Consider the following 14267-nt stretch of genomic DNA (forward strand, 5'->3'; position numbering starts at 1 on the left):
ACAGGCGCGTGCGTAGGACGTTGTTTTATCGCAATCTTCCAATTGTGCTGCTACGTTTTCATCCTGCCTTCCATACGAAACATTGTTCCTGTTATTTGCTATACGTATTTTAAAACGTAGGAAATGTTTGTGTTGTATTTCTTTAAGGCTCAGCAAGAAAGGTGCTTGACTCTGCTCTTGTGGAAATAATCAGGCCAAATTAGCCATGACAGTATTGAGTCGTAGTCACGTTTTGTTGAACGTGCATATGGCATCTTAAACGATGTCCTCACTTAAAATCCGGTGTCTGTGGCCTAAAGTCAACTTGAATTGGTGCTTAAGGTACCAGGCGGAAAAGCCGAGTAATACCCAACGCTGCAGGTTACCGCGCATGCGTAGTAACCTATCTGCATTTCCACTTGTTAGCGTTTCTTTATCCATGTCATTTACGGCGTACTACAACTTTTGTACGGGAATTGTAATCATTTCTAAGGGCAGCTATTAGCCAATGTTGACAGGTATGACATTCAAACTGGCATTCTTGAACTCCTGCAAACGCTTGGGAGCATTCCTCGCCAAACGACTGTACTTTTCTTGGACTCTTCACACTTGTTGGTGTATTTTCCCGCAGCAGATGCCATTACACGACAATGATACAAACGACGGATGGCGAGCGAGCCCCTGACCTTCATTCTTGACTCTTGAGTCTCGACCCCAAGAATGAGCTGTCAGTCATCCTCGGGTAGGGGATCTGGCCTCGGACTCATTTACCATTTGGTAAACTTCTTGACAGGAAGAGCTCATCGGCCAGGTTACAAAGCTATCCGTTCATTAAAATGTGCATGTTTTGTTGGTTTATGGATGTTGGCGCTTGGGACTCAAATCAAGAAGACTGTATTTTACTAATGTCTCTCACTTCAACGGGCATCTACTTTCAATAGATGGCTCGGCACAGGGCTGCAGATGTTGGGCGTCGGCAGGAAAAGACAATCTTCCTGCGTTGGAGCCTTTGTTCACAGTGTCCGAACAAACATCCTTTCATAAGTTTGCTGCCGTCAAATGTACATTTCTCCACTACGAGACTAATAAAGGCAAATCCAACGCAAGCGCGGCTATTTAGAGGCTTTAATCAGCCCGCAAGTCAAACAAACACATTTGCAGCCACACGCATGCCTTGATTGAGACAGTCTCGCGATAGCACGATGGATGCAAGAGCAAAGCAACAGTGGTTGTTTCAAAAGGAGAGCATGTAGTCGCTAGGGGATGGATACAAGTGTCGGAGCGGTTTGGTGCACGCGGGGCCGGGGATGTCCGCTCTGTGGGCGCAGTCGTTGCTGTCGGTGCGGCAGGCTCCGCAGCGGCAGCCGAGGGCGACCGGGTAGGTGAAGGCGGCACTGGCCGCTCCGGGACATCCGGGCAACTGGGTGCTGCGGTACTCCACCCGGTCGTAGGCGCAGCTTGTCTGGATCAGGAAGCGCGAGCCAAACGTGTCCTTGATGTTGCTGTCCTGCTCAATGTACACAAAGCAAAGCATCTGGAAACGTTTCCAAAATAAAATGAGCCATAGCGAGGGGTAAGTCTTGGAACATCTGCTATTGAGTTCATCCTACAAATGCATTCCATTTTTTTTCTTCCTGTGGAATAGCGTGCAAACCTGAAAGTCTGAAGACAAACGCGACAGTCCAGCGGCAATGGATTCAACGCCTTGGAAATTGATCTGGATGGATGAGGACGTTCACAAGAATTCATCAAATAGTCCTTGCGCAAGCTCCACGTTGCTATTATCGCTTATCGGGCCATCTTTGATAGCCCGTGTGGCCACTCACTGGTCCCTTTTGGTACTATGACAGACATCGCTGTGTGGTCATGTTGACGAGAGCGCACGCTGTAGGCCATGTACTCGACTTGAGTAAATACTTGCTGATCCTCCTGACGACAAACTGCAGAGGCGCGATTCACTGACTGCGTGCTAAATGGCCTTTGAAAAGCCCGAACGGAGCCATTGCAGTGTATTACATCAGTCGGTCTCTGGACGTGTGGACCTTTTACACTTAGAAGCAGAGCATTTATGTGTCTTGTTATTTGTTCTTTTGCCACATATCCATGAAGCATTTGACCTTTTTTTTTTCCACATTAGGGCTTTCATCCAGCTTTAGCGCTATCACAACCAATATGGATGTATCGCATTGTATTTTTGACACCTGCCCTCATTTCAAGCTCATAGAAGTCCAGACCCTTCCTTAACTCTTTTTGTTCTGATGAAATAAGAGAGTCTCATGATCCAAACGCTCTATTGAATGTTTATGTCGTCCTAAAAGTCAATCTTCTGTTGCCCGTGGAATTTGAGTGACAATGACGGAAACCCTGGCACTGGAGTGGACGCGTTTCTGCACATTGTCTGGCAGTTTAGCTGACTGGACGAGAATAAATCATATTTGGGCGACCTGATCTTTTAAATTGTGAGATTGCGCAAGGTCAAAGTCTTTGCCTTCTTATCCAATAAAGCTTGACTTTTGGAAAAGATTTGACATTGTATGTCCAATACGCACCCTGGAGTAGCAAAATCCCATGCAGACGGTGGTGTTGACGGCCACGCAGAAGTCACACTCGGGCTTCTCCACGTATAAAGTATAACGGGTGGCGACGCACGTCGACGCTGCCGAGCTGCAGAGCAGCAAGAGGAGGAAGCAGATGAAGACGGCAGCGCGCTTCATCTTCAAGCGGCGTCCGAGCTCACCTAGCAAAGGACGACAAGATGAAAGAAAGGATGTCATTTCCGTGTGCGGAGATGTTCTCTCACCTGCTTGAGCGACGCCTGGCAAAGCGGCGACTGAGAAATCTTGGGGCGCCTATATACTGCATGCGCCATACACGTTTATGTATTGTCTGTTGCCTTGCCGACGCTTTATCCGCAGTTTGTGATCAAAATGGAAACACGGACGGTGAAATGGGGCCATTACGCTGATGACATGAATGACTTATTTTCCGCCGTCAAAATCATCTCCACCGAGTTTCCACGTGTGTTGACCAGACGTGTTCCATGAGAGAGCAACCGGGAGGTCATGAGCCCTTTCCACTTAACTCATTCACTGCCAGACGACGTGCAAACATGTGTCCACTCCAGCGCCAGGGTTTTTGTCATTGTCAATCAAACATTCAATGCAGCGTAAGAAACCTTAGACTCTTCTCTTTCATCAGAAAAAAAAGGTCATTTTTAAATGATACGGGTTCTATGAGCTTGAAATGAGGGCGGCTGTCCAAAATACAATACATACTGTACATATTGATTTATATCGCTCTTTCACAACAGCTGAAGCTGGAACAAAGTGCTAACATGAACAAAAAGCAAATGCTGCCCCCTTGTGGAAGTGAAAAAAAAAAAACATTGCCAGAGGGTATTGCCAGCGCTTTATTGGCACCCAAGCAAGAAAAACCAAAACCCGAACTACTTCGGAAATGGCGCTCGACATCGTATTTTCAATTTCCGAATGAATTCATGAGAGGCAGACAATGAGTCAATATTTGAGAAAGTTATTGCTAACAAACAACATATCGTTAAGTACTGTATCTACGTTTTGTGATATTTTTGTACGGTGGTATTCCGTGAGCTTTTTCCATTCTGAAATCCACGTGGGGGCGGCCTGGTCGTCGAGTGGTTAGCACGCCGACTTCACGGCGCGGAGGTCATGAGTTCAAATCCCGCTCCGCCCTCCCCCTGTGCAGTTTGCATGTTCTCCCGTGTGGGTTTTGGCCGGGTTCTCTGGTTTCCTCCCGCATACCAAAAACATGCATGGCAGGCAGTCCGATTGAACATTCCAAATGGTCACGAGGTGTGAGGGGTGTTTGTCTGTGCGTGCCCCTCGATTGGCTGGCAAACAATTCAGGCCTACTGCCCAAAGATGGCTGGGATAGGCTGCAGCGCCCCCGCCGCCCCGATTGAGGACGAAGCGCCCTGGAACACGGATGTGATGTGAAATCCACGCGACTCAGTCAAAGGTGCGAAATACTGCACTAGAGGCCTTCAGTGCAGGCCTTGTTTTCACTGGACGGATTGGAGATTTCTCATCAGCCTCTCAAATATTAACCCAAGTTTTTTGCCGTTTGCCAAAGATGCTCTAATCTGTCTCTCATCTGTGTAAACATTAAACCGGGAAAATCGTTGTCATACTCTTCAATGTGTTATCTATGCTGAAGAGCATAAAAGACTGATAAACTTGAAATACATTCCGTTGTCTATAAAATGAAATGTACAGTGAAGATCTTATCTGGCATTTCATTGAATGATTGTCGAGGATATTTAAAGCACGTGGATTTTGTTAGCTGCTTGTCATTCAGGAGCGGTCCATTGGAAACGCACACGAGTCATTGTCATCAACATTTGTGAAAGACTCCCCAATTCCAAGCTCACATATTCGGAAATTATTCATTGGACTTCACATTCTTATACCATATTAAGTCCATTTAAATCAAACAATATACAATGAGACGCAAATAGAAAAATGTGTGAGCTCATTTACAGTTTGAGCACGTGGTGAACTTTCACTTCGAAATATCCTTTAGCTAGCAAGCTAACCGTGTAAGGTTTCAAAAACATCTTCGGAATTTCTGAAAGCTTTGTAGACTCTATCATTTCATATTTCTTGATGACACAGTGGATATTTTAAGACGGACAGAATCCAACTGTGGATATATGAGATGACGAAACGGTGTGCAATTGCATCTTCAAATACGCAAATAGCCACTGGGCTCGCACTGAATAATATCATACAGTATTGGGCATGATGTCACTACAAACATTTGTTTTCCATTTTAAGGGAGCAGTGATCACAACAAACATTCCCAACATGAATATGATGATGATGATAATAATAATAATAATAATAATAATAATACATTTCATTTATAAGTTTTTCTGTGGGTGAGCAGTGGCAGCCACACGCGCCAGCGTTCACGCAACCTGGAAGCAACTCAAATAGATAGAAAGCTAGCTACCTAGCCAATACATAGCTAATGGCTAGCTAGCAAATAGATAGCTAATAGCTAGCTATCTAGATAGCTAGCCAGTCAGCTAGATAGCTAATAAATAGCTAGCTAGATAGCCAGCCAGCCAGCTAGATAGCAAATATCTAGCTAGCGAGATAGCTAGATCAATACATCAGGAAATGCTGATTTCATACCATCGCCCTCCTGATTTATTCGACTTTCGACGAGACGATCGGATATTGTACTTGACTTTATCGCCGGTGGTTTAATTGTTATGCTACGGTTACATCTTGCCATTAGCTTGTGTTAATTAGAAGAAGAAGTGGTGAATGACTAAGCCCTTCTTGAAGGCGCTGGTCAACGTCAGAGTTTTCGCAAACTATGATAGACCAAGAAGTCAATGCTTCTTTTTGGGAGGGGTGAAGATGTTCTTTTTTTTTTTTTTATTATTATTCTGATTGTTTTTGTATTTATTTTACAAGTCCATGAGATGAGAGCGGACCAATGCCCCAGGCTGTCCTTGATAGATTATTAACAAAGTGAAATAATCTTTATAGTCTTCAGGTAGTCTCTTACATATTGCGAGGCAGGGGAGTGTCGCTGCGAATCAAACCCGGTGACTCGATCGGAAAGGTCTCCATATCTCATCCTCACTGCTTCTTTTTGTCAACGTGTTGATTTCGTTTCTTACTTTGATCATAAGATCTTGACTTGGAACTATTCCATCTTGAAGAATCAAGGAAAAGACATCTTCCACAGCAGAAGTCAGCATGGTTGGCACAGGCGGCCCGGTGGCTACCTTCTCCGTGTGGGACTATGTGGTGTTTGCGGGGATGATTGCGGGCGCCGCCGGCGTCGGCCTGTTCCAGGCGTTTCGAGGACGCAAGGAAAACAGCAGCGCAGAGTTTTTTCTGGGCGGGAGGCAAATGTCGGCCGTACCTGTGGCCATGTCGCTCACGGCCAGTTTTATGTCCGGCGTCACCGTCGTCGGTACCCCGGCCGAGGCGTACCTCTACGGAACGTCCTTCTGGCTCTTCGGCATCGGCTACATCGTCATGTCCGTCATCACTGCGGAGATTTTTGTGCCTCTATTCTACCGGCTGGGGATCACAAGTGCCTATGAAGTAAGAGGGCGAAAAGCAAGTAGAACCAACTGGAGCGTCGTGACACTGAGATCAACTTTCCAATGGGAAAGCACAGATTGTAGAAAATAGAACAAAGTCACTGCCCATCATTTCATCGTCATATTTCATGTGCAGGCCTTGTTAGAGATGACTGCCTGTGAGCTTGTTTGTTGCTCATTTTCAAGATTTTGAAAAGCTTCGACTGCATCAAGTTTCCCAGTTCGTCATGAGAGAAAATTCATTCATTTTCATTTTCTAACATTTCATTCCAGCTCATTTACACAATGTGCGAAACAACCTCTAAAGTGAAACTTTTATATACTTATATCGTATCGCAAATTGTCAAGGAATGACTATTTTATCGTAGAACTTGCCGCTTGGTGACAGAAACTTTCAATGAATGACAAATGCTTCCAAAATATACTATTTGCTATCTAGCTCCCTGGCCGGCTATCTAGCTAGCTATCTATTACCTATATCGCTACCTGGCTGGCTGTCTAGCTATCCAGTAGGCTAGCTATTAGCTATCTATTGGCTAACTAGCTAGCTTTCTATCTATTTGAGTTACTTCCGGGTAGAGTGAACGCTGGCGCGTGTGGCTGCCGTTATGTGGTAATGCGGTGCACCTTATGTCTGGAAAATGTTTTGAAATATGTCATGGAACACACACACTTAGTAAATCAAAGAGAAAGTGGAGCCTTGACGCTCCTCTCCGCTTTTTTTACTACCACAGAAAGAATACCTGAAGAAAAGCCTCGAACGAATGACATCCATTTCACCGAAATTGTAAGATTCAATTCAGTAAACAACAGCAAAGAATAAAAATGAGGTTTTCAAGAGCTCCATTTCGCCAAAAATGGCAGTTGACTGGAGTGAAAAGGGAAAACCCCATGTAAACGCTATATTATGGAAGTATGTAGTTGAACTTAGAGGGTGGGGTGTTATAAACAGGACTACAATCTGCTCATTTAACTCGTACGCTTCCTTTTGAATTGTAGTACCTGGAGATGCGTTTCAGCCGGCTCATTCGTATACTTGGGACCTTCATGTACACCACGCAGACGGTTAGTAACGCACAGTAACACAATTTAGCTAGCATGCACCTTTTGCAGTTTTCATCCCGACAAACAACATCTGCTTTTGTTTTTCCTTTTTTTGTCTGATGGAAAATGAAGCATTTTCCCATCCTCGATGAATATGAATGGAAAGCTTGTGTTGTTTTCCATCCAATCAAGTAATGGCGGCCTCTCCTAACAGATCCTGTACACCGGTTTGGTCATCTACGCTCCGGCGCTTGCTCTGAATCAAAGTAAGACAGCTAATAATTCATCTTAAAGTTTTAAAACGTCCATTTCTGAAAAGTCACATTTAATGTGATCCGTTTTTTTTGTTATGGAGAGGAAATTTTTATGTATTTGTAAATTGGACAGTTTTTCATCTTGTCAACACAACCAACCAAAAAATCAGGCTATGAAGTTGTTGACAAGAGACAAAGGTGGATTTATTGCAGAAACCACCGTTTTCTAGAACTCCCAATGTGTGGTGGGTTTCCCCACAACGTTACCTGCTCAGTTGGGAATTTGAATCATGTTACCAAACTGTTTGGTAAAATGTAGCATCTAAGACCTAGATGCTAACTTCCAAAATCCATATTCCCTAGATTCTAGGGAATATGAATTTTGGAGGGGTAAGTGCAGCTAGCTAGCTAACTGCTAGCAATCCATCGCGCCGACTAACAATTGATGAACAAAGGCGTGCAGATTCAGACAAAGGGGGCATATGTGGACTTTTGTTTAATGCCACAGTGTTTGCACTGATTTTCGCCACAGCTACAAAAAATGTGGACAACTTCAATCGTTAATAAAAAATAACAACATTAACATTGACAATCGATTATTAGTCATGTGCATTTGTGATTATTCAGTCACTGGGATGGATCTGTGGGGAGTGCTGGTGGCGACGGGAGCAGTGTGCATCATCTACTGCACTTTGGTTGGTAAAACACCCGTACATGCTCATCTCATCTAATCTAATCTAATCTAATGTTTCAATGCTGAAAATGGTTGAACTCCCTATGATCAACGTTGGTGTCATCTACAGGGTGGTCTGAAAGCTGTCATTTGGACCGACGTGCTCCAGATGGTGATCATGTTGGCTGGTTTTGTAGCCGTCATAGCAAGAGGGGCCGTGCTACAAGGAGGCCTGCACAAAATTTGGGAAGATGCCGATCAAGGAGGCAGACTGGATACATTGGAGTAAGGACCGGCGTGCAAAGTATCCTTGTTGGAAAGAAGTGTTGTCTATTTCATTCATTTTCTGATCTGTTCATCCTCACAAGGGGGACCGGGGTTATGCTGAACATATCCCCGCTATCTTCCGGCAGTTGGTGTGGGACACCCTAAACTAATCCAAAAAATGACAGACAAGCTAAATGTTGAATGCAAACACGAAGCTTTAGCATCCATTGACGAAAAGAAATGGTCTCAAATCTCCCGCCCCACGTAAATCCGCTTCAATTCCAAGCCGTGAGAAAAAGCACAATCCCCCAGAGCTTTCCAGCAGTGACAGTCTAATGGCACCGACATTCCTCGCAATCAAAAACGGTGCTGGTGATCACCACCCCACCCTCCCAAAAAGTCAATAATTATAATTGGTCAGTTTTTCAGTAGATTGCTTTATGGTTCATGACCTCAGGCTAGTTTGCAATGGAATGCGTCCAACCAAGTCACACCTGTGCGAGACACATCTCAGCTGTCGTTCATTTTCAGCTTTGACCCTGATCCCCTGAAGCGACATACCTTCTGGAGTACGACTATAGGTGGCTGCGTAACATGGATGTCAGTCTACGCCATCAATCAATCGCAAGTGCAACGATACATCTCTTGCAAAACATTGCGCCATGCCAAGATGTGAGCATTCCCGCACGAGTATCTGTTAGAAGCCTTCATGTCCTTATATTTGTATTGTCTCTCTCTTTGTCCAGGGCTTTGTACGTAAACATGGTGGGCTTGTGCGTGACTCTTAGTCTGGCAATGCTGTCTGGCCTTACCATGTTCTCCATTTACAAGAAATGTGACCCGTTCACCAATGGTGATGTGGGTTCCACAGACCAGGTAAGCCACAATTTCTCAAGCGGACCATCGCACGGGCGCGTCTGCCGATTGCGTTGAATAACAATATCTTTGCAAAAAAAAAAAAAAAAAACAGTTGCTTCCCTACCTGGTCATGGATATCTTGGCTGTCTACCCTGGAATCCCTGGTTTGTTTGTGGCTGCCGCATACAGTGGAACACTGAGGTGAGGCTAAGGAGAGAGATGCATTGTGAGGTGTCCAAACTTTTTCATCCCCCCCCCCCCAAAAATAGAAGAACACATTTGATTTAAATCAATTCATCAGTGCAGGTAAACAAGGTCAGCAATTACCGTATTTTAATGAGCGTATTTTCCAGTGTATCGTGCGCCCCCAAAAACCTTCAATTTCTTCAATAGATGACCCTGCACATTACGTATATAGTCGAGCCGCTTCTCCTTCACATCGAGAGAAGCCAGACAAAGTGGCTCGGGCATCTGATTAGGATGCCTCCTGGACACCTCCCCAGTGAGGCGTTCTGGCCACGTGCCAACGTCAGGAGACGGGGGACAACCCAGGACACCATGTCTCTCAGTTGGCCAGGGGACGCCTTGGGATCCCCCGGGAATAACCGGAAGAAGTGGCTGGGGCTTCCCTGCTGAACCTGTTGCACCCGCGGCCCCAATTATGGATAAGCAGTAGAAATGGATGGATGGATTCAAATGCATCACGGACACGGTGATGGGACTCTGCATCCTATCTGCAAGATTTGTCTTGCCAGGTTGAGCAACTCTCGTCGATCAACGGCGAACCTAAAGGAAGACTTCTTGAATCCGATTTTTATTTTTCAGTCATGAAGGGTTGGGTGAATGTGCAATTGAATAGGTTGAGGACGGCACCTCCAACAAGGTCAGAACCACTGCTTTAGAAAGTTGGTTGGGAAGATCCAGTTCAGATGGAGCGTTTGAATCAATCGCACAGGGCGCAAACATTCTGTCTTGGCACAACAAATGAATGCTCCCTTTAGCTTTCTCGTGAAGTAATACTCGGGCAATTATACCTTGTCAACTAAATAATGCTGTCGAAAAAAAATGTACATTTTATTCCTAGGTGTGCCTTTTGTTAGAGTGAATGAGCAAATGAGCGAGGGAGTGCTCTTCCTGATAAGTAACACCTCAACATGAATCGGCCCAGTGCTGACAAATAAAACACTCATCTCGATCCTGCATGACGAATTGTATGTTTTTCAGCACAGTGTCCTCCAGCATCAATGCCCTTGTTGCGGTCACCGTTGAAGACTTTATTCGTCCAGTGTGGAAAAATCTCTCAGTGAAGCAGACAACCTGGCTGAGCATGGGCCTGAGTAAGTGTTGATCAATGTTTGATATCAATATCAGTGGCGGGCGATGGATTTCATCGCTAGGCCTTCAGTAGTCCTACTCTGAAATCATCCAGACTAAAAAAAAGTACGGTGTAATTTACTACAAGGCCACGAGAGGGTAACATTGGTTAGGAAATAACTGACCGACCTTTGTGATGTACATTTTTTCTTGAAAAGTCCGTCTTGAAAATAGCTTTAAAGGGTAAATCTCCAACCAAATCCATTTCTTCGTTCCTTCTTCAGCCATTGCGGGTTGACAAAACTATTATTATAGCTATTAAATCAAGTTAAAAATGTATGCTCTTTTTACTAGCAGCTTGTGATCAGAGCAGTTTTCGCCAACCATGATTGGCTAGTGACTAGCCAATCATAGTTTCGATAAGGTGCCGGTACCCTTTTTGGGTGGCCAACTCAAAATCTGATTGGTTAGAGCAACTGACTGATTGACACATTTGATGCGAGAGGGCCCTCAGAACTGATTGTGAAGGTGTCCAGGTCGATTTCTGATAACAATTGATGGCTGAAATGTGATTGGTTTAATGTTTCAATACAAAAACACACATCTGGAAGCAGCGCAACAAGGGAAAACCAATGAAAGGAAGCTGAAAGACAATTTGGAGTTATTTAATAAATATCTATGGACAAATTATATTTAACACCAGTCTGTGATTCAGACATTTTTAGGCCAGCAGAGAAAGATTTGCAGCCCTTGACGGTCCGTCACTCATGCATATATATATATATATATATATATATATATATATATATATATACACACACACATGGTCGGGGGGAAAAATGCATATTTTATGTCCTTCACACGACATCTATTGTTTTCTCATGAGGTGTGTTTTTTGGCGCTCTGTGCATTGGGATGGCTGGAGTTGCTTCACAAATGGGGAGCGTTCTGCAGGTAAATCTGACGGACAATCACACACTGACACTTTCATCTGTATAGCACAGTGATCTGATCATGTTGCGTCCTCAGGCTGCTCTCTCTATATTTGGAATGCTGAGCGGGCCACTCCTGGGGCTGTACTTCTTAGGCATGCTTTTCCGTACAGCTAACTCAATTGTGAGTTGCACACACGAGGAAGAAAAAAAAAAAACAGAAAACACTGACACACACCTGCTCAGAAGGCGCGTGCAGTGTTCTGCTTGTTGATTTTGCAGGGAGGCCTCACAGGAATGTTTGTCAGCCTGGTGTTGACACTGTGGGTCGGGATCGGAGGGCAGCTCTACCCGCCGACGGCAGACAAGACAAACCCACTGCCACTCACGACCGAGGGTTGCAACAACACTCTCCAGTACAACATGACCACAGAAGCGCCAACAACCACTTCCGTCACCCATAATTGGCAACCAGAGTGAGATATAAGAGCTGCTTATGCTTAATGCTTAAATACGAAAACACTCATCTGGAAGCAGCGCAACGGGGGAAAAGTCATGAAAGGGAGCTGCAACACAATTTGCAATTATTTCAAAAGAATTCATGGACGAAATATAATTAACATAAGTCCGTGATTGAGATATTTTTAGGCCAGCAGAGAAGGCTTTGCGGGGCTGGACGGTCTGCCACTGGTAAGGGACATGAAATGGTATCCGACACACTGTCAAATGTCAACCAGCTTCAGCTGTACAGCCTGCCCAAATTCAATCTGCTGGGTCCAAATAATGAACCCAACCCTGGGAAATAACACAATTACTTGAAAATCCACAGCTATCCAGATCCAGTACGCGGGTGAGATAAATAACACTCGTTCATAGAGTGAAGTATGACATTGCCATGTAACGACCAGGATATTATGATATGAAGAGCAGATATCCAAAAACGTTACCGGTACTTTTTGCCCACTTCAGCCAAACACACCATTGTGAAAAGTATGGAGTAGACTATGGTACTTTGTACCGCTGAGCCAGGAGGAAAACATGGCAATAAAATGGCAGGCCACACCTCTTTCTTTGACACGACTATTAACTCCTTCACTGCCAGACATTGTGCAAAAATGTGTCCACGCCAGTGCCAGGGTTTTTGTCATTGTCCCTCCAATTCCAGGACCTACAGAATATGGAGTTTTAGGACTACATAAACATTCAGTACAGCATTAGAAACCTTAGACTATCTTCTTTCATAGTCTAAAGTTCATTCCTATCAATTATATGGGTTTGGAGTTATATGAGATTGAAATGAGGGCGGCAGTCCAAAATACAATGCAATACATACATATTGGTCTATATAGCGTTTAATCCGGAACAAAGCGCTAACATGGACAAATGACAAATGCTGCCCCCTTGTTTAAAGGAAAAATTATTGCCAAAAGCCATGGCCAGCGCTGTATTGGCACCCAAACAAGAAAAACCCAACTCCAAACAAATTCGGCAATGGCGCTCTACGTCATATTTCGTATGACAATCAGTAAATATAGTCGAGATTTACTGTAGCGAACAGGCGGGAAGCCAATCGAAAAATTCAGCTCGTCCCCATACTTAGAGGTGGCGTGGCTTGGTGATAAAGAGCCATTTCCCACCATTGAGACCACACAGTGAACTGCACTTGAGCAAGAGAACTATTGGTGAACGAGGTAACAGTGTGAAGCAGTTTGATTAGTCGAGGTAGAAAAATGGCAGCCCATTTGACATTTGCCTTATAAAAGTGTACAATACTGAACGATAGTCTATAATTTCATGCGTGTGTCCATATGTGTCAGTGTTAGGCCCCCTTTGGCAGACTTGTACTCTCTGTCCTACCTGTACATCTCCTTGCTTGGTGCGTTGACAACCATCGTGATCGGACTCTTGGTGAGCATGATCACAGGTGAGAGCCGCTTGTGGACCTGAAACCTCCTACCACAAAAAGACAAAGCAGTAGAAGTTCCTCTTTGTTGTGGATTAGGTGGCTGCAAGCAAGGTAAACTGAACTCCAAGTTATTTGTGAAGAAAAGCGACTTGGTGTGTTTCAGCTGCAAATCACAGGTGGGGTTTTTTTAAACCAAATTATTGAAAAGAAAAAATCAGGTCATCTGACCTCTCCATTTTTGTTTCATGACAGGCTTCTGGAAAAACAGAAAAGGCTGCGTCAGAATTCCACACAGGAGCCGACAAGTCAGGATTTGTACATTTTGACCCAACAAGTCACGATTTTGTGGAAGCCACCAAGCTATAATATTACATTCAGATATTGTACCTTGAACATATATTTAACATGAATACGGTGGCTTAGTCTGGCACGTGATTATGTATTTCATATCTTATAATTCAATGGCTATTTTTTTGACAATTTAATGTTAAAGGAAAGTAATGGTACTTACCGCGCAATAATGTCATTATTGCGGCCTTCGACAGACAGATTTGCATATAATAGACCCCAGTGTTGTGTTGTGTTATTTGGTCATTTTATGTGAACTGTTCTGGTGATGGCGACGCGGGCACGCCCCCTGCAGCTCTTCTCTCTCTTGTGGTTGAGAGGAAAGAAATGTCATCTGTGCTATATATATATATATGCTGCACATAAGAGCACATTTCACAATGAAGCTAACTTGAACATGAAATGCATTGAGGGAACAAAATTTTTGGAGAAAAAAAAGATTAAACCATAACATTTGTCAAGAGGCACAGATACACATTAAAAATGGTTACATCTTTACATTTAAATGCTCCTCAAATAAATTCTTGTTTTTTTAGCTCCTTTTTATTGCAAAGCCAATGCATTGACAGACTCAATATGACATCAG

At 44.1% G+C, this 14267-nt stretch overlaps 3 protein-coding genes across 3 annotated transcripts in view; 2 read left to right on the forward strand and 1 right to left on the reverse strand.

Moving 5' to 3' along the window:
- The window catches only part of ngfb (nerve growth factor b (beta polypeptide)), a 29568-nt gene extending 27047 nt beyond the window's left edge, over positions 1-2521 (forward strand). Inside the window, exon 5 of the mRNA XM_089011194.1 lies at positions 1625-2521. The gene's annotated coding sequence lies outside the window, so the exon portion shown is untranslated. The remainder of the gene's footprint in view (positions 1-1624) is intronic.
- tshba (thyroid stimulating hormone subunit beta a) lies at positions 1091-3300 on the reverse strand. The gene is made up of 3 exons (XM_089011196.1): positions 2780-3300; positions 2529-2716; positions 1091-1486 (listed from the first exon to the last, which is right to left on the reverse strand). The coding sequence occupies exons 2-3, from the start codon at positions 2691-2693 to the stop codon at positions 1214-1216; spliced, it is 438 nt and encodes a 145-aa protein (XP_088867322.1). The 5' UTR covers positions 2694-2716; positions 2780-3300; the 3' UTR covers positions 1091-1213.
- Positions 3301-5532: 2232 nt separating this feature from the next.
- On the forward strand, positions 5533-14146 carry slc5a8l (solute carrier family 5 member 8, like). Its single transcript, XM_089009674.1, has 15 exons — positions 5533-6086; positions 7085-7150; positions 7344-7395; positions 8011-8078; positions 8187-8341; positions 8855-8995; positions 9070-9199; positions 9294-9382; positions 10406-10518; positions 11382-11449; positions 11525-11611; positions 11710-11903; positions 13245-13351; positions 13430-13509; positions 13586-14146. The coding sequence occupies exons 1-15, from the start codon at positions 5733-5735 to the stop codon at positions 13697-13699; spliced, it is 1818 nt and encodes a 605-aa protein (XP_088865800.1). The 5' UTR covers positions 5533-5732; the 3' UTR covers positions 13700-14146.
- The last annotated feature ends 121 nt before the right edge of the window (positions 14147-14267 follow it).

Source organism: Hippocampus bargibanti, linkage group LG12 (assembly GCF_051943395.1).
Source record: "Hippocampus bargibanti isolate YZ-2025 linkage group LG12, ASM5194339v1, whole genome shotgun sequence".
NCBI lineage: Eukaryota > Metazoa > Chordata > Actinopteri > Syngnathiformes > Syngnathidae > Hippocampus > Hippocampus bargibanti.